At 35.4% G+C, this 25075-nt stretch overlaps 1 protein-coding gene across 1 annotated transcript in view; it reads left to right on the top strand.

The window, feature by feature from the left end:
- Positions 1-25075, top strand: part of LOC111046666 (G patch domain-containing protein 1) — a 55871-nt gene that overhangs the window by 21954 nt on the left and 8842 nt on the right. Inside the window, exons 5-9 of the mRNA XM_039429504.1 lie at positions 4391-4545; positions 7843-8251; positions 13636-13792; positions 17250-17609; positions 20871-21037. Of these exons, the coding sequence (XP_039285438.1) occupies positions 4391-4545; positions 7843-8251; positions 13636-13792; positions 17250-17609; positions 20871-21037 (1248 nt within the window). The remainder of the gene's footprint in view (positions 1-4390; positions 4546-7842; positions 8252-13635; positions 13793-17249; positions 17610-20870; positions 21038-25075) is intronic.

Here is a 25075-nt window from a genome sequence, read left to right on the forward strand (position 1 = left end):
TGAATCATAAATGACACTCCTAACAACACGTCAGGCTTAAGGCCTTCCATCACTACAGCCTGGAAAGAAACAGAAGTATTTTCTATTTTCAATTGGGTAACAACCTTTATCGAGAGGAGAGCAGGCTTCCCATCAGCGAGTATCGCTTTATGTGTACAGTTTTCTTTCCTTACTGACCCCTCACGTTCTAATGCTCTCAGAACTTGTGTACTGATGTAGGATTTTTCCGATCCTGTATCAATCAAAGCGACAAATTTCTGGTTTGCCAAACTCACATCAATGAAAGTCCGTGTATCTCCTGACACGGTTCTGGGGCTTAAAATCTTTGTTGAATGAATAACTGAATTTCCCGACGATCTTTTACTCTGGGACTTACAGTTACACTGATCATGATTTTTCCCACATTCCTTACACTTAGAAAGCTCGGGGCAAGTTGACCTCCAATGTCCTGTCTTTTTACAATTCCAGCACACAGGACCCTGACTAGTACTACTCTCTTCTATCACTTTAGTCTCCCGTGGTTTAGTAGTTGCCTTAGCTGAATTTTCTCCCCGTTTATTGTCCTCGATTTTAGTATTCCGTGAGGACAACCTAGAGTGTTTTTCCTCAGCACGGATTGCCTCATATTCCCTAGTTATATCTAACAGTTGGTCTATGTTTTGGGCTCCTACACTTCGGACATGTAATTTATATCTGGGTAATAAATTCTGATACACCCTCTGATATATCCTATCCCCGTCGTAACTTCCTAATCTCCTCATTAAAGTGAGTAGGGCTTCGGCATACTCATCAGCCGGTTCGCCCTCCCTCTGCTTCCTTGCAATGATTTGACTTTCAAGATCGTCACTATAAGTATGCGGATAGTATCGGAGTTTAAACGCCTCTACAAAGTCAGCCCACGTCCTCCACTGGGAGCGACGATTCCGCATCCAGAGTAGGGCCCCTCTCTCCATCAGCTCTGGTAGGGCTATAAGAGATTGTTCCCCGGATATCCCATATGCGCACTGAAGTTCAGTGAGCCTCTCGATAAAACTGGGAGCATCTGATACACCATCAAAACGTAAATTCCAACTTCTTACCTTATCACATACAGCGCCCTGACTATACGTGCCTGAAGAGCGGTGTGGTGCCGGCTCTATACCTGTTGGTCGATTCACTCTGTTGTGGAGGGACGGCTCGGAGTAGACACGGCTTGTGCCTGGGATAGCATCGTCCCGGCGAGTCTGAGAGGTCGCAGCGGTCCGGGACCGATGGTGTTCAACCATCCTCCTCCTCAGCTCCGTCAGAGTCCCCACTGCCGACAGGCCAAGACTCTCCAGGAAGCTGACCGCTTCCTCCTTACTCAGCCGGTACACCCACGACACTCGAGGGTCGGTTTCTCGCTCCGTGGTGTCTGTCTCGTGATCTCCCTGGTCCTCCTCGTACTCTTGGAGTGTAGACTCCTCTCCTCGTTCCGACATCATGCACTGGGGTTTACTTAACCTTTGCTCACGATCTACTTGGGCGCCAGACGTCTTAGCCTCACGTTGGGAGACGTCAGTTTTATTAGAATGACCTATTCCACCCTCTAGGTTTTCTAATAATTGCGAAGTATTGCTACGACGCGGACTAGCTACAGCCGGGTATGGGTCGGGGTCGGTGACCGTATTGACTGGTGGAGATACTGGACCTACACTTCTCCCCCTGTCCTGATTCTTTACCCTCTGGCCTTGGCGGGAGGTATTTAATTTGAAGGGAAGTGTGTGTGCCCGTGCCGTTGTTGGCCGATTCGGCCCTCGGCTCTTGGAATTCAGGTTGGGTGTTAGGGAGAATTGAGGTAACCTTAACCAAGGATACGGATCCGGATATCAGATCCACACAAATAATTATATTTGTAAAGGTAGTACGCAGTCTGAACCAACTGCGAGTTGACGGCGAGCAAAGCTGTACCTGCAAGCCCGGAATAAAGGTTGTAGGTGGAGGAACTCGGGATGGAGTTTAACAAGGAATGATATAGAATTTTTGTTACGGTTTTCGCAATCTGAGACTGCGGGCTGTCGGTGTGCAGACTGAACCTGCGCACCCGGTATTAGATCAATATGATTGGAGAGGTGCAAGTGGTATAAGGTACAGGATATGGTATACCGAGTTAGAGGTATAGGAATATTTTATCGGGCCTGGGGAATGGAGATTCGTTAATAGGATTGTTCCTTCCTGTAACTAATGGGGTTTGGTTCAATAACTCGCGATCTGTGAATCGCGATATAGCTCTCAGCAAGCTGAACCTGCTAGCTAAGTACAGTATATCGATTACAATTTTATGATAACTAAAGCTCAATGGATGAGGTTTCGGGTGTCGGATTTCTGAATCGCGAGCCTGCAGCTGCGATAGGATTTTCAGCAATTCTGAAACTGCTAAACAGGATTTCCGCGCTGATCTGATGACAGCGCGCCGATTATTAAGGGCCAATCTGTAACTGCCCTTAAGGGTATGGGAATCACTCTCAATCGTCCGAAACGCTTTTAAATTAATAGTCAGTATGTCGACTATTATGAGAGGATAGGGAAGGGCTTACAAGGATTCTCCTAAGCTTCTCGCTGGTCTGAGGACCGCGACGGGAACGATCTCTAGTCTGGAACTGAGATCTCGCAATATACAGGGCAGGAAAAATTTAGAGGAAGGGAGGGAGAGGATGCCGCAGTCTGGGAACTTCGGCAAGGGCGTCCTCAGGCTGTACCTGAGAGCGGGAAGCGTCGCAGTCTGTGACTTCGACAAGGACGTTCTCCAGCTGAAAAAGACTAAGAAATTGTCAAAAAAACCACTGATTTATTGATAATTAGAAAGACCGGTTTCGGTTATTACACCATTGTCAATCTCTGATAAACTAAAACTAAATACAAGAGCAGCAGAATTTATACTAGTAGGCGAGTACTGCTATTGGTCGATGGCATGAACGCCTGCCATTGGCCTAGCTAGACAGTCTCCTCCCCCTCAACGGTGTGACAAAATGGCGGCTTAAGCAACAGAATCGTCATGATAATAAAATTTACTTGTAGTACAAAATAAGAACCAAGAAAACAAATGTGAAAGATAATAAAACAAATATGTAAATGGAAAAACTATTGACTAATGTATGCTTACATGCTTATGATAAAACTAAATTCGTAGTGTTGTACTGGTTGAAATGAATCTGGTCATTTAAACTATACTGGGGATTTTCCTTAATTACTCTTGTTATTTCTAAAGCCTCTAGAATATTCAAAGATCTGCCTTTGTTATTAACATGCAGAAACTCAACATTCTCCTTAACTGTGAACTTGTGATTATTTGTTATCAAATGTTCTGCAAAGTTAGATTCCCCATTTTGTTTATTCCAATCTCTGATGTGTTCTTTAATTCTACTTTTGAAACTTCTACCAGTCTCACCCACGTAACAAGCATTACAATCATCACATTTAAGTTTGTACACCCCGCTTTTATCCCAAATATCAATTGTGTCTTTACTCCAGCTAAATAGACTATTTAAAATCGGTTTGGTCTTGAAAGCAACATGAAATTCATTCCTCTTCAATTCCCTACCTATCTTATCAGATACAAGGCCTGAATATGGGATTGTTATCCAAGTCTTCTCCTCACAGTTTGAGCCTACAAAGCTAGAATTGATTGAAATTTGTCTATTAATTTTACCCAATAATCTGTCCACCATACTTTCTTCATACCCATTTGTGACAGCTATCTGTTTAATTTTAGTGATCTCAATATCAAAATCATGATTGCTCATAGGTATTGTTAGTGCTCTATAGACCATGCTATTGAAAGCAGCAAGTTTGTGAGAAATAGGATGACAAGAATGAAGAGGAATGATAACATCAGTATGGGTTGGTTTTCTGAAAATAGAAAACTTGTGAAAACCAGTGCTATGATCTATTCTTAAATCTAGAAAATTCAATACACAATCCTGTTCTACCTCTACAGTGAATTTTATACTCTGATGTAATCCATTCAGATAGGAAAGAAAATTGTCTAGTTGTCTGTTACTTCCTTTCCATAAGCAAATAATATCAACATATCGAAACCAGTACACAATTTTATCTTTGAAATTACTATTTTCAATGATTCTACTTTCTAACTTATCCATAAATAATTCAGCTAGGAGTGGTGAGAGGGGTGACCCCATTGCCAACCCCTCTCTTTGTTCAAAAAATCTATTGTTGAATTTGAAATAATTATGCTGAGTGCATAACTTCTATCGGTGAGGTCACCCGTAAGAGTCTCCCCCCCCCCCCCCACCACTACAAAATCGATTAGAATTTGTTTATAATTATGATCTATGCTTCACCTTCTGCTTAGTCAAGTTAGCATAGTTATTCAGCTGTGAATTTGTAAATTTGACGTCCAATCTGTTGACAGGATACTGGCGAGTTCGGATTCGCTCCTAAGACAGTTCAGGTTAAGAATGATTATGACTCCAACATTGAAGAGAATCCTTTGAAGAGGAAGTTTGCAGTTAGAGATAGAAGCGCTTTGGGTCATCATGCTCTGAACAGTATTTTAAAACCTGCCAGGTAGATATACTTTGTTTTTTTTCAACTCTTTATTATTTTATCAGTTGGTTAGTATGTCAATCATTAATAGGAATGCATCAAGTTTCAACTCAATCAAAGTCCTTACATGTAGGATGCATGTAGGTAGCACATGCTACCTATCTTTAGCGTTATAAGAGTACATCTTATGTTACTAATGTTTTCAACTGTTCAGTGCCCTCTTGAAAGAGTAGCCTCTGTACCTTGTTAGGGCACTCAACATAATCATTTAATTATTGGTTACCGTACTGGTGAATGTTGAACTTGTTCTACTAAGGTAGAATTTGGGGCAGTAAGAACAGCTACTTTTGCCAACTCAAGGATATGTTTGTCAGTTAAAGGAAAGTAATTTCTGTAGTGGGTTTTTTTACTGCTCTGGAAGACATGTATCCTGAATTTTAGAGGATAACAGTATATTGATATTCAGCTGTTGACAAATTTGTTTTGAGTTTTTTTTATGTCATTTAGTACAGTCATTTCGGACTTAACCATTTCGTCTTAACTGAATTTCGGAGAGAAATCGATCAAGGTTTTACTTATTTTTCTTTTCTAATCATTTTAATACATTGTACCTTCTTCTTCATCCATTACCATCACTTGTGGGATCGATGGCGTCATTGTCACAATAAAAGTCAAACAACAAAAACACCTATTTATCAAGATGGTAGCAATCAAGATAACTAACCTTTGTTTAACATCTAAGGCTCTTTGACTTACTGGCAAATTAGCCAGATATTATTTGAGACAGGTCATCTTTTAAAGTGTAGAATGTGCAATGCGTTTCAGTTATAATCCTAGCAGCCCGTTTTTGCAGCTTCAGTATGTCTACTACCTTGGCTGAATGAATAATAATGGCTTATGAATAATTTTCTATACATATTAGGAATAAATTTAAATTCTCTATTTAACAAAACAAGCATATAACTTGGTATACAACCATTTGTTGATCACATATATGGGCCTCAAGGGTCTGTATTTGGGTCGAAGAAGATCGGAGACATTTTTACTAAAAAACAGTAATATGGTACAGATACAATATGCAAATAATATAGATCATATTATTATATACTACAAAAGTCAGTAAAATGAATAATTTATTGTATACGCTGAATATAATATAAAGTAAAAAAATAAGCAATAATGCTATGAAAAGCATAATAATAGCAGCATGATATAACTGATGAAAATATATCAAACTTGAGCATGTTGAAGTGACCATATATGATAAAGAATAAAGTATTCAGCATTTTATAATCTATTGGCTATTCACAGTCAAATATCGGGGCACCGAGCTTCGCTCGTTATTTATTCATAGACTTTTGATAAACCGAACACAATTCTTTAAAATGATTGGGGAAGGACTAACAGGCACAGCCAAAAACTGTTTCTTCCCGAATTTAGGTTTATACACTATAAATAGTCAAGAAAGTAGGTTATGTTCCATACACTTGAATTCAGGTTCAATTTTCTGTTTAAACATTAGAAAACAAAAAAGCTCTAATTTATATTATTTACAAACCAAATTGAATAACAAAATAACACTCACTAATCACTTTAAATTGTCAAATAATGATCAACTTTGAAAATTATGATATACTCTAGTTTCGGAGGATCATCATGTCATGTCAACAAATCAGATTATGTTGATCAAGTCGATTAAATTGTCTAGCTCGATAACATTTCTTGCTGATTGATTATGCTTACACAGCTGGAAATAATTCTGTCTCTCTCCCACACAGGCACACGCTTCTTCTGTTATCGAGAGACGACGAAATTATCATCTGTTTTTCTGAGGATGAATAATTATTATCCTTTTCATGTCCTTCAGCGAGTTTCCCAGGGATGAGACCTAGTGCAATCGAATTTTTAAATCATAAACCTACTATATTTCAAATTTCGTGAAAATCCTTGAAGCCGTTTTCGAGATCCGTTGAACATAAATAACCATATAACCAAATAACCAGATATAAAAATATAAACAGATATACAGAATTTGCTCGCTAATAGGATATCGGGGTACCGAGATTTGCTCGTTATTTGTAAAATAATGATTAACTTTAAAAATTATGATATACTCTAATTTAGAATGATATACCATGTCATGTCAACAAATAATCAGATCATTTTGATCAAGTCGATTAAAATTTATAGATTAACTAGCTGGCCCGGCGAACTCCGTACTGCCAAATAGTTAATGCATCTCATGACAAACTTTAGCTGGATGCACACCTGAGGAGGCGCGATGCGGCATTTTGCATCAAGGTGCTTCTTGCATTCAATGTTTGAATGGAAGAACTCACACACACTGAATCGGTTAAGTCGTGGAACGGTGTGATAAGGCAATCTCAATAAGATCAAAACTTTGTATCACCAAGCCGCGCCTCCTCAGGTGTGCTTAGCCTTAGCTTACTTAATCTGATGCACTATATTTTTATGAAAATTATCCAACAATCAGTATTTATACATTTATATCTCAATATGGACTTCCTATGTGCTTAGTTAGTTGTGCAGCAGTTTGTATTCTTGTATATAATTGAATGCAGCTTGCTGGGAAATTGAATGGTTTATCTCCTTGCTGCTGATTATCCCGTGCATATTCTAAATTTACAGCATTTCGAGTTCTACGACCCAAGTTTGGACGTCGTTCGTACCGAGGCATTATTATTAATATAGAATTAAAATTCTGTCAGTAGAAAGAAAATAGAAAAACAGCTGATTTTTATTTTTCTGTGTGGCCAGCTCACAAATCTCCTCCCATAAGGATTACATGGAAACTACGAAGGACCGTAGGAAAGAGTCCTGAAGTCGGATCATAAATTTGATAGGCCATAAACCTGCTCCTGAACATAACAAACACAACTAAAAAAATCATCAAATTCGGTGTCCACATAAAAAAGTTATTGAATGTCAAAATTTGAGGCTCGATTTTTATTTATATAGATATTTCTCTTAAGGTAAGCTGATTGATTACACAGCTGGTAATAATTCTGTTTCTCTCCCACACGCATCTTCTGTTATCGACAGACGACGAAATTATCATCTGTTTTCCCAAGGATGAATAATTATTATCCTTTTCATGTGCTTCAGCGAGTTTTCCCAGGGATGAGACTTAGTACAATCGAATTTTTATATCATAAAGCTACTATGTTCCAAATTTCATGAAAATCGTTAGAGCCGTTTTCGAGATCCGTTGGACATACATAACCAGATAACCATTTACAGAAATTGCTCGCTTGATATAATAGGATTTTAATTAATAATTGTAGTGTTCAATTTCAGATCAAGCGTAGGAATGCGAATGCTGAAGCGTATGGGCTGGAGAGTTGGTCAAGGTGTTGGTCCCAGACTGACCAAGAAAGAAAAGAAACATCAGCGAAAAGAAATTTCACGAACGAAAAAGGTCTATGGCTGCTCTCTGCCTGAATCTGAGGACACTCCTCTACCGACCAAATCTCAATCAGGTTCTGAAACATCTGATTCGGACGACGGCGATGATGATAATGATGATGATGACATCACATTTGCGCCAGATGATTACGACCCGTTCCTCATCAATGCCAAGTCTGACTGTTTTGGGATTGGGTATAAGGGCTTGGATCGACGTCCTGTGCTCTCCAACCACTTTAGTCTCTTCGAAGCGCCTGTCACAGTCAAGGAAAAGTCAAAGCAGTTGACCATCCAAGGAAAGGTGAGTGAAACTATATCATCTAAGACTCGAATAGTTCGAGGTTTTCAAACGTTAGTAGGCCTATTGCTTTCAGGTACGTTGTGAAATTGCTCCATAGCGAGATAATAGCACAATTTTATTGTTGTATGAAACGTATTGAAATTATCACAAACTACTTGTTTATTGGAAAAAAATGAAAAGAAAACTAGCTTGGGCTGTTGTATTCATCTCTAGTAAACAGTTTACTGTTTACTGAGGTTTTATTTATTGCAGAATAATTTTCCTCGTAAACAGTTGATTAGAGATTGATTATGTGTTAGTGTAACAACCGAATCTAGTTCACCAATTGTTTTAATTCTTATAGTGATACTGACTAGATTTTTTATTGAAGTGAATACATTTATTTTGACACTTGGACTTGACATGGCATAATTAACCGAAACTAGTAGTGTCTTGAAGAAACAGAAATAAGGCTAGGTTACTATACTATCAAAAAAGGTTTATTCAATCAATATTAATTTAAACTAACAGGTAACCCGTCCTCCGCAAGGCTCTAATTAAAAACTTGACAAACTGAAAACTTGACCTACTGAAATATTGAAGGATTTAAAATAGGCATATAACCATCCTCAGTAAATTAGGAATCTATATTGTCAAGTCAATATAGACATAAAAAAGGGGGTGTGCTTGCAATTTATATTGTAGTTCTCATTTTTTAATATATCATTTGGGTACATAAGAGAAGTCCAGAACTAATTTCTTCATGCAAAATTTCCTTGTGCTAGATGAAGGGTCGCCCAAAAACCTCGTATTTTCGGCTCATTTTCCAGTTTTCAGCTATTTCTACCAAATCTCGTAATCGGACAGAAAAATATGCTCTTGCCTTTTTTTATATTATAAAATTCTGAATATAATGAGATCATTCGGAACTCTTTATCTCTAATGAGTACTGAGTTATGATTTTTCAAAAATGAGTGAAATTTGAAGAAAAAAGTCAATTTTGATGAATTTTAGTTATTGATCAACAATATCTTTCGATTGTTACCATTTAGATGTATAATTCGAGATTGCTCTGGGCGTATTTTTGTGCTCTACAGTCTGAAATCAGGTAGAGCGCTCTATCTTATAAAGATTTCCAGGTAAACCTGACAACAATGCTCCTTGTATTGTGAAAAACACCTAATTTTTAGCTTCAACCATCATCACCAACTACATTGTCCTCACATTGATATTTCGCACAATGACATAAGTTCATTATATTATGTTCTATGAGAATCACCCGGTAGATACACTTCATTTCAGTATTTCCTAGTGGAGAGGCGCACTCAAGGACACCTCAAGAATAAAAATTTCAAACACTTATAACTTTTGACACAGTGCTCAGATTTCATCGTACCACACTTCATTCTTCTTGTCACTTCAAGGCGGTCCAAATTCATGCATCATAAGTCGAATTCGGTCGAAAAATGAAAAATTCATTGTTGTGTGTACTTAAGCCCATATTCCAATATACAAGAAAATGGCCTATTTCTAAATTCAAAGTTGCATGTCTTGTGAAATACTTCCGATACAATTTCCAAATTTGGTGAGAATGTGGAAATTGTCTCCCTCTACCCACTTCAATAAATAATACTTTCGATTCCAATACAATTTTTAGTTACAGAGGATTTCAAGAATGGCGATTTCAGTTTTTACATTTTTTGTGATTTTACTGTTGATCAAGAGTTTCTAAAACGTGTCTGATTTATCATAGAATCTCACGATTGATTCCAAATTGTGGATAAATTCATCCTCTACGAGCTCAGTTGCATAAAATCCATCTTGAATCACCTTTCCCTATAATAGAACTGCCAAAACCGTTAATATGAGAAAAATATCTACAATATCCGGATTTTTTTTCAACAATCAAAACTCACTTTATGAACATATTTTTTCATGAATCGTTTACAGCAGATGAAAGAAAAAATTCTATTGTACGTTTCAAGATCAAGTAATGACAAGAAGAATGAAGTGTGGTACTATGAAATCTGAGCACTGTGTCAAAAGTTATAAGTGTTTGAAATTTTTATTCTTGAGGTGTCCTTGAGTGCGCCTCTCCACTAGGAAATACTGAAATGAAGTGTATCTACCGGGTGATTCTCATAGAACATAATATCATGAACTTATGTCATTGTGCGAAATATCAATGTGAGGACAATGTAGTTGGTGATGATGGTTGAAGCTAAAAATTAGGTGTTTTTCACAATACAAGGAGCATTGTTGTCAGGTTTACCTGGAAATCTTTATAAGATAGAGCGCTCTACCTGATTTCAGACTGTAGAGCACAAAAATACGCCCAGAGCAATCTCGAATTATACATCTAAATGGTAACAATCGAAAGATATTGTTGATCAATAACTAAAATTCATCAAAATTGACTTTTTTCTTCAAATTTCACTCATTTTTGAAAAATCATAACTCAGTACTCATTAGAGATAAAGAGTTCCGAATGATCTCATTTTATTCAGAATTTCATAATCTAAAAAAAGGCAAGAGCAAATTTTTCTGTCTACGAGATTTGGCAGAAATAGCTGAAAACTGGAAAATGAGCCGAAAATACGAGGTTTTTGGGCGACCCTTCATCTAGCACAAGGAAATTTTGCATGAAGAAATTAGTTCTGGACTTCTCTTATGTACCCAAATGATATATTAAAAAATCAGAACTATAATATAAATTGCATGCACCAATGTATATAGTGACTGGACTAATATGAAAAATTTCAAGTTAATCAGTCCAGTAGTTGAGATGTGATGATACGTCGTCATTCGTGAATTTCCTATCCCGTACATGTATAAGCCAATTTTTCCTTTATTATATTATAGATAGATACTGTAATTGGCTATAATAATGTCAATCAGTATCATCCATTATGTCTACCTTAACATCACTCTCACTATAATAGGTTGTCTTGCATCATTTATATGATCATATGTATTAAAAACTCAAGTTTTGAAACTAGACGTGGGTTTTAGCTGTTAGTTGTTACTATTTTCATCAACCCTATCATTATTAATAATACTGCTCCAAAACTTCTATAGATCAACTCCCATATCAAAATCAATAAGTTTCTAAAAATTATCAATAGTGGAGCTCTCATTAAAAATAATTAATTCATATAGGTGCTACTAATGTAAGCCCAGAACTTCTTTGTTAACTTACCAAGATAAAAATGATGGAATATTTCCTTTTACATGAGTTTTCTCATTTGTGTCATTATATTTGGCGTTGCATGTGCCCTGCTTGGCCGCAGTCGGTAGAGCAAAGATTTTTGAGTAATATTATTATTTTTATGACTCCTGAAAGAAAAATACCACCAGTTTCTTACCAACTCTTCTAGGAGCTCAAATAATTCTCTGCTTTCGATGGCTGCAAACGTTGGCTGCTTTAACAGTTCACAGTTCTTATGACTGATTTGGTTGACTCCACAAATATAGATGCAGGAGAGGTAGATAGATATAAGGGCTCTGATTTTTGTGCTAGACAATATGGTATTGTCACCAATGCCACCCGCCACCATCTGACAAAGGGGTCAGCAGTGTAAGATGATACCAAGCAGAATCAAAGGCAATACTCTATCAGAATACCTTATAAATTATATTAATTTATATTGCTCAGTTGTCGACTTGCTATATTGCTTGTCAAATAAAATTTATAAATCTTACTTCCAATAAATATGAAAAATATAATAATATATTATTAAAATGTATCTCAGGGCTTGGGTTCGGCCTCTGGTGGAAATCAGATAAATCAATTTATCTTATGAACATGAGCTTCATAAAAATCTTTATAAATTACTGATAAAAAAGATAAATGAGTGAGCATTTATACAATAAATCAAATATAAATAAATATTTCATCTGGGCATACTTAAATATTTAAGTCTCATAAATTGTTCTTAATAATATTTCTTTACGTTTTAATATTTGCACAAATTTCAATATTAATTTCAATCTTTAAATAACCCTTCGACAAGCTAGCTTTATTTAATTGTGATTATTTCGTAGCACTAAGGGCCCTCCTTAATAACTTTTTGAATAAACTCACATGTCGATTTTTCACAATTATGATGGTGATCTGGATTCGTTCCGATGTCCTAGACCTTTCTGGTGGACTGCTGTCGTCTTCTCCAATGGGACCATTTAAATTTAATGACTCATGTCATACTACGACCTCACTGAGTCTTATGAAATTTAATATTTAATTATTCAAACAACTTTAACTTTCAATGCAAAATTATTTAAAAAGGGATCTAGTCTTGTGCTCTCAAAATTGGTGTGTGTCCCTGCTGACCTCTGTCAAGCAAGTGGGTATGGATCTTCCCCTACTCTTTTACAACCATACTTCCGTCTTTTCAATTTACATAAAATTTAAATATCCACTCTCATTGGTGGATTTTAAATACTCCACTATGACATAATTTAGTACTGTCAAATAGTCCAGACAACAATATCAAATTACTATCCATTGAGTGAATATTTTAGTCTTAAACTCTTATTTTACATTGATAACATAAATATATACGTTCTATAAAGATTAAAATTTTTTATGATTTCTATAAATAACATGTGTACATTTTAAATTAAATCGTTTTTACCGCCGGTCAAATACGGCATTGTGATTGGTATATCCCAAAACTGCGTCATGTGTTATTGCTCTGAATAAAGTTAAATCTCAATTCCCTAATCTTTTTGTTTTGTTTTTTATATTTTGTTCATGCTCGTTTGATATAATAAATATTTTTGTGTTTTCTTAATTGCTTTTTTGTTTACATTCATTTGGCATGCTTGCTTACTAAACCCTCTGATTCTAGTCTAAGCGAATGCTATTTATACGCAACTAATTTGCCACAAGGTGTCTGGCCAATTCTCAAAATATACGGCTCGACCGATTACTAAGGTCGCCCACTAGTTAATACCAAAGAACCTAACCTCAAATATTATATATACTGTATTATTAAATAAATTATTGCAATAATACTTTTATTTTCATTTGGTTGTTCAAAATCATAGCCTTGAGAGCCGTTATTATCTAATCTAGACCGTTGACACCGTATCTGGTGATAACAATTTTCAGCTTTTTGCTCTGAGACCTATCAATTTCCTTTCAGTACAAGATTGTGGGGAATACCCAAAATTTTATTCTTACACATTCTAAGACAGACTTTTTTGATTCAGGTTGGAAATACTATTACTTTTGATTTAATCTAGATCATCATAATTTGAAAATATAATAAAATTCCAATCAATTATTATTGTACTATTCTAGATACTTTGCATTCTCTCTTTGAATTTGTCTTAGTTACTTGCAGACTTCTTCCAACTCTGAGTAACAAGAAGTGTAAACTCAATCTCTTGATTTGATACAGGGGTTTGGTGTTGGAGCCATGGAAGATGAAGATGAAGACATTTATGCTGTTGATGATATTTCAAATTACGATTTTTCATTGGAGAACAGGCCATCAACTTCAAAATCAAAAGCTAACACATTGAAAGCTCTGCCATCACCTAATGAGCCAATTACAGGTATAACAATAGCTATTTATAGTTACAGTTGTTATAGTTACTAGCTGATGAGTATTAAATCAAAAACTATACTCACGACTTTGGTTGATACAATGGCTTGGCTTGGCTTATACCAATTTTTCAGCTATTCTGAGTATTTATTGTTACGTGATTCATCAGAGATTATCAGTCTCTAACAGGTCCTACTTTAATTAGTCAATAACAGTAATTTGAATTTAAATTTATTTATTCTAAAGAAAATACCAAAATACAGAATACATTTGGATGATAAAACAATTTTGAATATTAGGCTTTTTCCAGGCTATTCAAAGTACCTAGAATTCAATGTACCTAGAATACAATGTACCTATTCTAGGTACCATGAGACTAAAGCTATTTTTATTTTCATCATCTGTGATTGTGGTACAAATTATATACTACTAGCTTACCCGGCGAACTTCGTACCGCCAAAAAGTCAATGTATCTCATGTCACACTTGACTTTATTAATTTATCTGACAATCAATATTTTCATTTACATCTCAATACGAACTTCCTATGTGCTTAGTCATGCAGCATTTATTATTCCGTCATTGCAACATATTCTCGATCAATTGGTAGTAATATCTATCTGTAAAGTGTTGAATTAAAAAAATAGATACCGGTAGGTTAAATCAGTGTTTCAAAGATGAATTTAATGTTTTCATAGTTGTTGATTGTCAATAGATGGTCCAGGAAATATGCGATGTACGATGAATTACACAGAATTCCGTATTCTTTCCATATTCAATATTAGGATGAATATAAGCTAAGCTAAATTCAAAAAAATCAATTTAGTCTGTCATTCTTCAGTAATTAATGATTGCAATATGAACAACTCTCTTTCATGAGATGAATATATTTTCCAGTTTCTCAATGATAGGGGAGTGATAATTATTTGTATAGGTCTTTTAAGGAACGATTATCTACAGCTGGTACCAATCAACTACGGTACACTAACTTCAACTCCAAACCACCGTTTTAATACCAGTACACAATTGATCACAGGGTGACGTGTTTATTATACAGTTGGTAACTTTAGATGCTAAATATCGCTAAGATGCTAATAGTAAACAGTAAAGATGCTAATAATAAACAGCGAGTAGCCACTCGGCCTAAAATTTCAAAAACATAGGTCTGTAAAATGGATTAATAAATAATTATTATTAGTCCCCCTATTAAAATTTCTGGTCAGAAACCATCCCCAATATTCACACAACATATTATTTCCAAAGTTTCATGCCGTTCTGTCTAGTAGTTTTCGAGTCTATAGGGAGCAAACAAACTAACAAACACACAAACAGACATTCATTTTTATAGAGATTCTGCAAAATAAAATTTCCATTATCACTAGTAGTTCTGTGAACAGTAGACCTCACGCAGTATTCTCATCCACAAGTACCTGATTGAAACTATAGACCTTATGGAAATACAGCAATAGACTGGCTTCTCCACACATCTGTGTAATCAATTGTCAGCTGATTTATGATGAATTTTTACTATAGTCTGATTTTTACTTTCTACTTTCCTTGCCCTATTACCATAGGTAAGGAAAGTATTGCTTTCCGAAAAAAATTAAGGTACCCCAATTTCCAAATTTCTATACGTTACAAGGTTCCCTGAATTGGTCTGTATGTGTGTGTGTGTGTGTGTGTGTGTGTGTGTGTGTGTGTGTGTATGAGTGTATGTGCGTCTGTGTACACGATATCTCATCTCCCAATTAACGGAATGACTTGAAATTTGGAACGTAAGGTCCTTCCAATATAAGGATCCGACACGAACAATCTCGATCAAATGCGATTCAAGATGGCGGCTAAAATGGCGAAAATGTTGTCAAAAACAGGGTTTTTCGCGATTTTCTCGAAAATGGCTCCAACGATTTCGATTAAAGTTATACCTGAAATATTCATCGATAAGCTCTATCAACTGCCACAAGTTCTATAACTGTAAAAATTTCCGGAGCTCCGCCCCATCTATGCAAAGTTTGATTTTAGATTCTCAATTATCAGGCTTCAGATACAATTTAAACAAAAAAATTCGAGTGGAAAAGATTCAGTATGAGAATCTCTACAACTAATGTTCAGTAACATTTTCACCTAAAATTGAAAATAAGCACGAAATTCGAGAAAATGTGATTATCCAATCGCAAACTGTTGGCAACTGTTGATTCAATTAAATGATTCACTATGAAGAGATAGCAGACCTCGTATGTCTCCAACGTTATTGTCCTGTCACCAGCTGGCTCAGATCTTTGTTTATAAGTAGACTTGAGATGCGCGAGAACACTAGCGTCAGGTGATCAATTTTCATAACGGCAAGGAAAGTTGTGTGAGTGCGCCACACCAGATTTTTCCTTTTATATTAACCTTGAAATGCAAAATTTCCAAAAACCTTGTATATACGTCGACGCGCAATTAAAAAAGGAAAATACCTGTCAAATTTCATGAAAATCTATTACCGCGTTTCGCCGTAAATGCGCCACATATAAACATTCAAACATTTAAACATTAAGAGAAATGCCAAACCGTCGACTAGAATCTTAGACCTCACTTCGCTCGGTCAATAATAATCAGTCATATGTATTTTTTTTTCTTCAAATGGTAATTATTTTGGTTTAAAAAATTTGAACAAGTGTAATGTGTCATGTACAAATCCTGGAGTAAAAATTATATTTTTCTAAAGCTGGGTTTACACCAAAGTTATTAACAAAATGTTAATAACTCAATCCTTATAGATTCTATTAGATTGAACGTAACTTATCATACACATGATGAACATAATTATGTATTTGTCAAGTTCCGTTCAATCTAATAGAATCTATAAGGATTGAGTTTTTAACATTTTGTTAATAACTTTGGTGTAAACCCAGCTTTATATTAATCAAACTAAGTTATTTGTTTTCAAATTTTTCGTTTCCTCATTTTGGTTATAACTTGAACTAAGTGTAACTTAGTAGTACCGCATGTACTATAACTTGAAGAAAATTCTTCACTTTAAACTGTAACATAAACAATAAATTTTTATTTTTGCATCGACAAAAAATTTCACGCCAGTCAGAGTTTATTTCCTGTTTACAACAATTTTAAAATATTAATCAATCAATCTGAAATGAGCTGTACAAACCTTGATATTGTAGAATCTCCCCATTATATATTGAATTGCAATGAAAATCTTGTACCACTTTACTCGACCTTTGGGTTGAATAACAATTTTGTGGAATTGACAAAACTTTAAATTAATTTTCAATCATCTTGTAGAATGATTTCCAATTTGAGAAATATATCTGTTGATAATCAATGACATTTCTTATAAATCACTCTGAAATTTTAATTCTACTATAAAGGATTTGTTTATTCGAATTGTATTAGTTTATTGATTGTATTCCACAGTATTTGTTCATTTATTTTGAATTCCGCTAATTCATCAATTTCATTTTTCAGGATTTGTTGCCTCAACTAGAGCTTCGAAGAAAAACTATTTCCCCCCACCAAAATTGCCACCCAACTTTCAGCCTATTCACGTTATCAAAAAGTCGAGATTTGAACGAAAGACAACAAGCGAAGAAAATAACTCTAAAAAGAAAATACTCACAGCAAGTGATAGATGCGAGTTGATCGATGGAGCACCTCCAAGTGATACTGCACTATCCAAGCTTAGTGCAGATGCTATTAGAGAGGACAATGTGGAGAAGGCTGTGCCAAAGCCCGTTGCAGACGGCCTATTCAGGCCTTTTGTTGCTTATCCTGATAAACAGAAACGATATGAACAGTATTTGGTTTTGGCGAAAAATGGGAAAAAAGGTTTGTGGATAATTTATTTTTTATATGATTATAATTTTTCTGTGAATTATTTATTTAGGTTTCTCATTCAAGTATTTTGATAGGGCTCCTTGAGAGATTAATTACAAACAACTACTAGTTAGTACCTCTTTTTTATTGGTTTGGTGTAAATGAAGTCCACTCCATCAATGATTAAGAAAATTATTCTATTCACTTCAGCAGGAGGTGAATCCGGCGTTCATTGGAAAGTCCTATTATAGTTCATTAATAGAAAGGTAATACAAAGTATATACCTTACACTAGACGCGGGTAGTGCAGTGAGCTATGCTATACTTTCAAATGCCAAGAAAATTGAGCATATCTCAGGAAACTGTTGTAACCGCCCCCAGATGGGGGTAGAAGTCTCTAAATTTTCGAAATTTATCTAATAATTTAAACTATTAGAATTTCAGCAAAAAAAATCGAAAACAGTCTATTGCATATTCTATAAGCCGAGAAAACTATCTTTAAAACTTTGCTAACTTTTCGTCTGGAATTCTAACTGTTCACGAAGGTCATTTTACTATTAAAATATAAATATTTGAAAATATAATGGCACTCACGATCGTTCAAATTATATATCTATCACTATTCGAATTTTCTCCACACTAGGATGCTCTCACTAATATTCTCAATAAAAATTACACATTCACTACAAATAATTAAAATACTTCAATTTATCCCGCGATGAAAACTAATGTATTTTAACAAACTTAGACAACAAACATATTAATTCAGGGCCCTCGAGGTCGGAGGCTACCTCTGGCTTTTAATCTGTTTCGATTGGCGGCTTGATTGAGACTGATCTTTTCCACGCAAATTATGTTCCTCTTCCACCAACAAGACGACGGTCCACGTGGAGACAGAGCACAATTCCGTGTGAAAGGAAAATGCAAGTTTGAAATATTTAAAAAAGTCAACTTTGATGAATTTTAGTTTTTGATCAACAATATCTTCCGATTGTTACCATTTAGATGTATAATTCGAAATTTCTCTGGGTGTATTTTTGTGCTCAACAATCTGAAATCAGGTTTTCAGTAAATTTTCCACTTTTCGACCGAATTAGACTTATGATGCATAATTTTGGACCGCTTTGACGAGCCGAGAAGAATAAAGTGTAGCACGATGAAATCTAAGCATTGTGTCAGAAGTTATACGTGTTTGAAATTTTGATCCTTGAGGTGTCCTCAAGGGCGCCTCTCCACTAGGAAATACTGAAATGAAGTGCATCTACCGGGTGATTCTCATAGAACATAATCTTATGAACGTATGTCTTTGTGCGAAATATCAATGTGAAGAATATGTAGTTGGTGATGATGATTGAAGCTGAAAATTAGGTGTTTTTCACAATACAAGGAGCATTGTTGTCAGGTGTACCTGGAAATCTATATGAGATAGAGCGCTCTACCTGATCTCGGATTGTAGAGCACAAAAATACACCCAGAGGGATTTTAAATTATACATCTAAATGGTAACAATCGGAAGATATTGTTGATCAAAAACTAAAATTCATCAAAATTCATTTTTTCCTCAAATTTCACTCATTTTTGAAAAATCATAACTCAGTACTAATTGGAGATAGAGAGTTCCTAATGATCTCATTTTATTCAGAATTTCATATTCCAGAAAAAAGGTGAGAGCAAATTTTTCTGTCCGATTACGAGATTTGGCAGAAATAGTTGAAAACTGGAAAATGAGCTGAAAATACGAGGTTTTTGGGCCACTCTGTATCTAGCACAAGGAAATTTTGCATGAAGAAATTCGTTCTGGACTTCTCTTATGTACCCAAATAATATATTAAAAAATCAGAACTACAATATAAGTTGCAAGCACACCCCCTTTTTATGTCTATATTGACTGGACTAATTCTACTCTTTTTTAAATGAAACCAATCAATGAATTTATTTCAATATCATAACCATTACACTGTAATTCTTCAGAGTCTTATCACTTGTCTTTTATTACCGACTTATTTCTAGTCTATATTTTTCGAGCTATTACCGAACATATCACCACTTCTTACTTTTCATTTGTATTGCAAGTATGGGCTTCTTGAGACGAAATATTGAAAATTCTCTTCCAATTCCGGTGTTTGAATTATTTTCTCTTCACTAGGCTCATTATTGTCAATGCCGCATATTCATGTACCCGTGGAAATTTTTACAAATAGCAATGGGTTATAACATTCACCTCTTGTATAAGGTGCGTCAGAGAAACTTACTTATTTGAAAAAATCCTGCGTGGTGAATTGGTCGCGTAGAGGGGTAGGAGGGGGCGCATCTGGAGGGTGAAGCTATCAAATTCATCCTCCCTCAAGTAAGTAGCCATCATGCTCTGGTCTAGAGAGCAGCGGGCCTTCGCAGTTGAGAGCGTCTTTTCTAACGGTCGGTCACTTTTTCTTGCTACGCAACTCGATTTGAAATTCCTACTCACAGACTCGTTCCTGGCCGTAATTCGATTCTGTCGTAGGTTAACTCATTTCGGAAGTGTGGAAGTGTCGCTAAACCTAGAAATGGACTTCAACGAGCCATCAGAACTCCAGAAAATACTGAAAGAGTGCGTTCTCCTCGGCGTTTGGCTCGCAAACACGCAGCTGCTATGGCAATTCCTGATTCCACTGTTCGACGAATTTTCCATAAAGACCTTCAATTCCATCCCTATAAACTGACTGTTGTTCAAGAATTGACTGAATGCGATTTTGTTGCCCGTCAAAATTCATGTGCTATGCTGATTGACAACCTGCCCGAAGACGCGGTCATTTTTTTCAGTGACGAGGCTCATTTCCACATGTTTTTCTTCAATGTGATTTTTTTTATGGGGTTATTTGAAATCCCTGGCTTATGTCGATCGACCACGGACCATAGCACACCTCAAGAACAACATTCGCGACGCTATTGCAAACATACCGATTGATACCTACTGCAACGAGTGGATACAAATCTTAAAAATCGACTTCATCAGTGTATGCGCAATGGGAGTCGTCATTGATCTGATGTAATTTCTAAGACTGCTTTAAAAAAATTGAGATATTGTATTTTCATATAGAAAAAAATTGATACAATAACTAAAGTACTTTTGTTTTATTGACCTTTCAAATAAGTAAGTTTCTCTGGCGCACCTTGTACGTTCGGGAATTTTTTTATTTGCTAAGAATTTGGAAACTTTGAAATTGTAAAATTGATGAACTTATCCTACGAGTATTCTTGAAAATGATGTAATGTTGCTACCGTTGTCTTATCTCAGATGAGCTCTCAGTGCTTCAACCACTATCGATGACTGACTGGGAGAGAGAGCGCGAACGTTTGGAGTTTGAGCAAGCGTCAAAACTGTACCAGCCGCTGTCAGCTGCCTTCAGTGATAGATTCGTGGTTGCCTCTCAGCCTGATGACGCCACAGATCCCTTGGTTCAGGTAACAATTTATATATCTACAATAATTTATATATTCTTAGTTGGATTTAGTTGATTCATTATAACATTGATTGAGTTCGTTAAGGAATACAGTGAAATTCCTAACGTTGATTTGTGACACAGTTGTCTGGAAATGGTCGCATAGTTTTGTGAAAAACATTGCATAGTGGGGCTATCAACCGCTTAGACCTAGTATAAAGCATTAAATTCTGTTGCTAACTTTACTGGGTTGTAATAGTAGTTATCAGGGTTGAGTAGTAATTTTCGGTCATTTGACAGGCTGAAACTAGAACAAGTTGAGACCTTGTAAAGAACGTAGCCAGTTTATCGCGCATGACATTCCTAGAGATGGTTAAGGTTGTACAAGCGAAATCTTATTATCTTATTCGGGAACAACACAATGCCTATTACAGGTTATCAGCTTATTCAAGACGGTCCTGGTTGGTACAACCCAGTATTATTTCTTCCATTGTTTATACTCCATCTTTTAGGTTGGCTTGGAGACTGTCAAACATTTGATGATATTTTCACTATCCAAGATTCAAGCCAGTGTAGGCAACGTATTTCTGTATTGCAGGAACTTATAGTCCCGATAAATCTTGAAGCTCTGTGAAACAGACCTTAAGGTTTTATCCTATTATATTAAGCGAGCAATTTCTGTATTTATATGTATTTATGTATGTCCAACGGATCTCGAAAACGGCTTCAACGATTTCGATGAAATTTGCAATATAGAAGATTCTTGATATTAAAATTCGATTGCACATGGTCTCATTCCTGGGAAAACTCGCTGAATGACATGAAAAGGATAATAATTATTCATCCTTGAAGAAACAGCTGATAATTTCGTCGTCTTTTGATAACGGAAGATGCGAGTGCCTGTGTGGGAGAAAGACATAATTATGTTCAGCTGTTGAACTATTGCACCAATCAATCGGCTGATCTCACAAGAAGTATTATCTGGCAATTAGAGATTAATCGACTTTATCAACATCCTATACTATTAATCGAGCAATTTCTGTTTATATGTTTAGATGTTTGTATTTCACCGGATCTCGAAAACGGCTCTAACGATTCTCACGAAATTTGTTACATAGTAGGTTTATGATATAAAAATTCGATTGCACTAGGCCTCATCCCTGGGAAATCTCGCTGAACAACATTAAAAGGATAATTCATCTTTGGAAAAACAGCTGAGACTTTCGTCGTCTGTGGATAATAAGAAATTTCGTCTAGAAAATCAAAATAGCCCATCTCATCCCCGAAATTCATAAGCTGACGTATAGCCAGCTGTAAAATATAAACACGATCATTTTAAAGAATTGTGTCTTGTTAATCAGTAAATCCTATACTATTAAACGAGCAACTTCTGTTTATATGTTTAGATGTCTATATGTTTGTAATGCACCGAATGTAATCTCGAAAACGGCTAACGATTCTCACGAAATTCAGTACATAGTAGGTTTATAATATAAAGATTCGATTGCACTAGGTCTCATCCCTGGGAAAACTCGCTGAAGGACATTAAAAGGATAATTGTTGTTCATCCTTGGAAAAACAGCTGATAATAATTATTTCGTCGTCTGTTGGTGATTGAAGTGAGTGAGCGAGTTCATGTGTGTGGGACTGTGTTAAAATTATGACTCAGCTGTTGAACTTTTGTAATCATTCAATCAGGTACTTAGTGTCGGTTGCAAAAAAGCCGGGTTATTTCCAATCCTGATTAATTCCAGTAGATCCATCTTTTTGAAATGGTTTTCTCTGATTTGGTTCACTTGAAGTTAATCAGGATTAAAATTTAACCGGCTTTTGTGCAACTGGGCCTTTGCGAGGGAAATTTTTGCATTCCTCTGGGAATTAATCTCAATTTACTGTGATTAGATAGAACATTTCTGTATGAATGTTATTATAATTTCTTCTTTCGTAATAAAGTTTTTATGCTTTTGTACTCCACAGCGAAGCTCGGTACCCGATATTAAAAATAACGAGCGAAGCTCGGTGCCCCGATATTATTATCTGATTTGATTACATGACCAACAATATGATTTTATTCAAGATCCATTATTTTTTTATTTTTAAAGTTGATCATTATTTTACAGTTTTAAGTGATAAGTGAATGTTATTTTGTTATTCAATTTGGTTTGTAAAAAATCTAAATTCAAACTTTTCTGTTTTCAAATCTATCGACATTCAAAAGTGTATGGTACATAACCTACTTTTTAGACTATTTAGTGTATAAATCTAAATTCGGGGATGAAACAGTTTTTGGCTGTGCCTTTTGGTCCTTTCCCAATCTTAAAGAATTGTGTTCTGTGTATCAATAAATAAATATAAACTATGCTTTTGTACTCCAGAACATATGGTTGATTTTGCACGTTAGTATTTGTCTTTGTTCGACAGCTATTTAATAATGTTCTCAATGCTTGTTATTAGAAGAGTCTTGGGACCAATAAAAGTGTTTTTCGTTTCAATGGATGGAAAAATGAACAATCTCTGATTTAATAAGTAATTACAAATCTATTACATCATTGAACAAGCGTTAGGGAGTTCTCAATTTTGACTTACTGAAGGCCAAAGTCGTTGTCCGTCTGTTTGTATTTTCTACAATATCTTTAGAAAGAATTGATCATTCAGCTTCAAATTTTGAACAAGTATTCTTTGAACCGTTTTACAGGTCATGTTTTGTTTTGGACAACAAAATTTCTTCCTTCGTCCTTTTTCAAGATATTAAAATAACAATGAAAGTGCTTAAGATGAATTTTTTATGATTTATCATTTAATATCGGGGCACCGAGCTTCGCTCGTTATTTATTTATTGACTATTGATAAACCAAACACAATAATACTTTAAAATGATTGGGGAAGGACTAACAGGCACAGCCCAAAACTGTTTCTTCCCCAAATTTTGATTTATACACTATAATATTAGTCCAGAAAATAGGTTATGTTCCATACACTTGAATTCAGGTTCAATTTTCAGTTCAAACATTTGAAAACAAAAAAGTTCTAATTTAGATTATTTACAAACCAAATTAAATAACAAAATAGCACTCACTAATCACTTAAAATTGTCAAATAATGATCAACTTTGAAAATTATGATATATTCTAGTTTAGAATGGTTATCATGTCATGTCAACAAATCAGATTATTTTGATCAAGTCGATTAAAATTACTAGATAATATTTCTTGCTGATTGATTACGCAGCTGGAAATAATTCTGTTTCTCTCCCACACACGCATCTTCTGTTTCGACAGACGACGTAATTATCATCTGTTTTTCCGAGGATGAATAATTATTATCCTTTTCATGTCCTTCAGCGAGTTTTCCCAGGGATGAGACCTAGTGCAATCGAATTTTTATATCATAAACCTACTATGTTCCAAATTTCGTGAAAATCGTTAGAACCGTTTTCGAGATCCGATGAACATAAATAACCAAATATGAAAATATAAACAGATATACAGAAATTGCTCGCTTAATAATAATAATAATTATAATAGGATAGGATTCAGCTGAAGAATTCATTGAATGTAATTACTACAGTTTTTTTTATTCGCTCATTCATATTCAATAGCTGAGGCTATTTTGGGAGCTATCACAAGCGCTGACACATGATTTCAGTTGGTTAATATACAACATAATTTACATCAACTAAATGATACGGATTGATATTATATATTAATCAATGATAATATATTATCAATGTGCGGTTTCACAATTTATTTCCGTCGTAATTTGGTATTTGAAAGTGATCATTAACAAGCAGTTCGTAATGGAAAAAATCTGGTGTGGCGCACTCACACAACTTTCCTTGCCGTTATGAAAAAATTGATCACCTGACGCTAGTGTTCCCGCGCATCTCAAGTCTACTATTCAAAGATTTGAGCCAGCTGGTGACAGGACAATAACGTTGGAGACATACGAGGTCTGCTATCTCTTCATAGTGAATCATTTAATAGAATCAACAGTTGCCAACAGTTTGCGATTGGATAATCACATTTTCTCGAATTTCGAGCTTATTTTTAATTTTAGGTGA

This window comes from Nilaparvata lugens, chromosome 5, assembly GCF_014356525.2.
Source record: "Nilaparvata lugens isolate BPH chromosome 5, ASM1435652v1, whole genome shotgun sequence".
Classification (NCBI taxonomy): domain Eukaryota; kingdom Metazoa; phylum Arthropoda; class Insecta; order Hemiptera; family Delphacidae; genus Nilaparvata; species Nilaparvata lugens.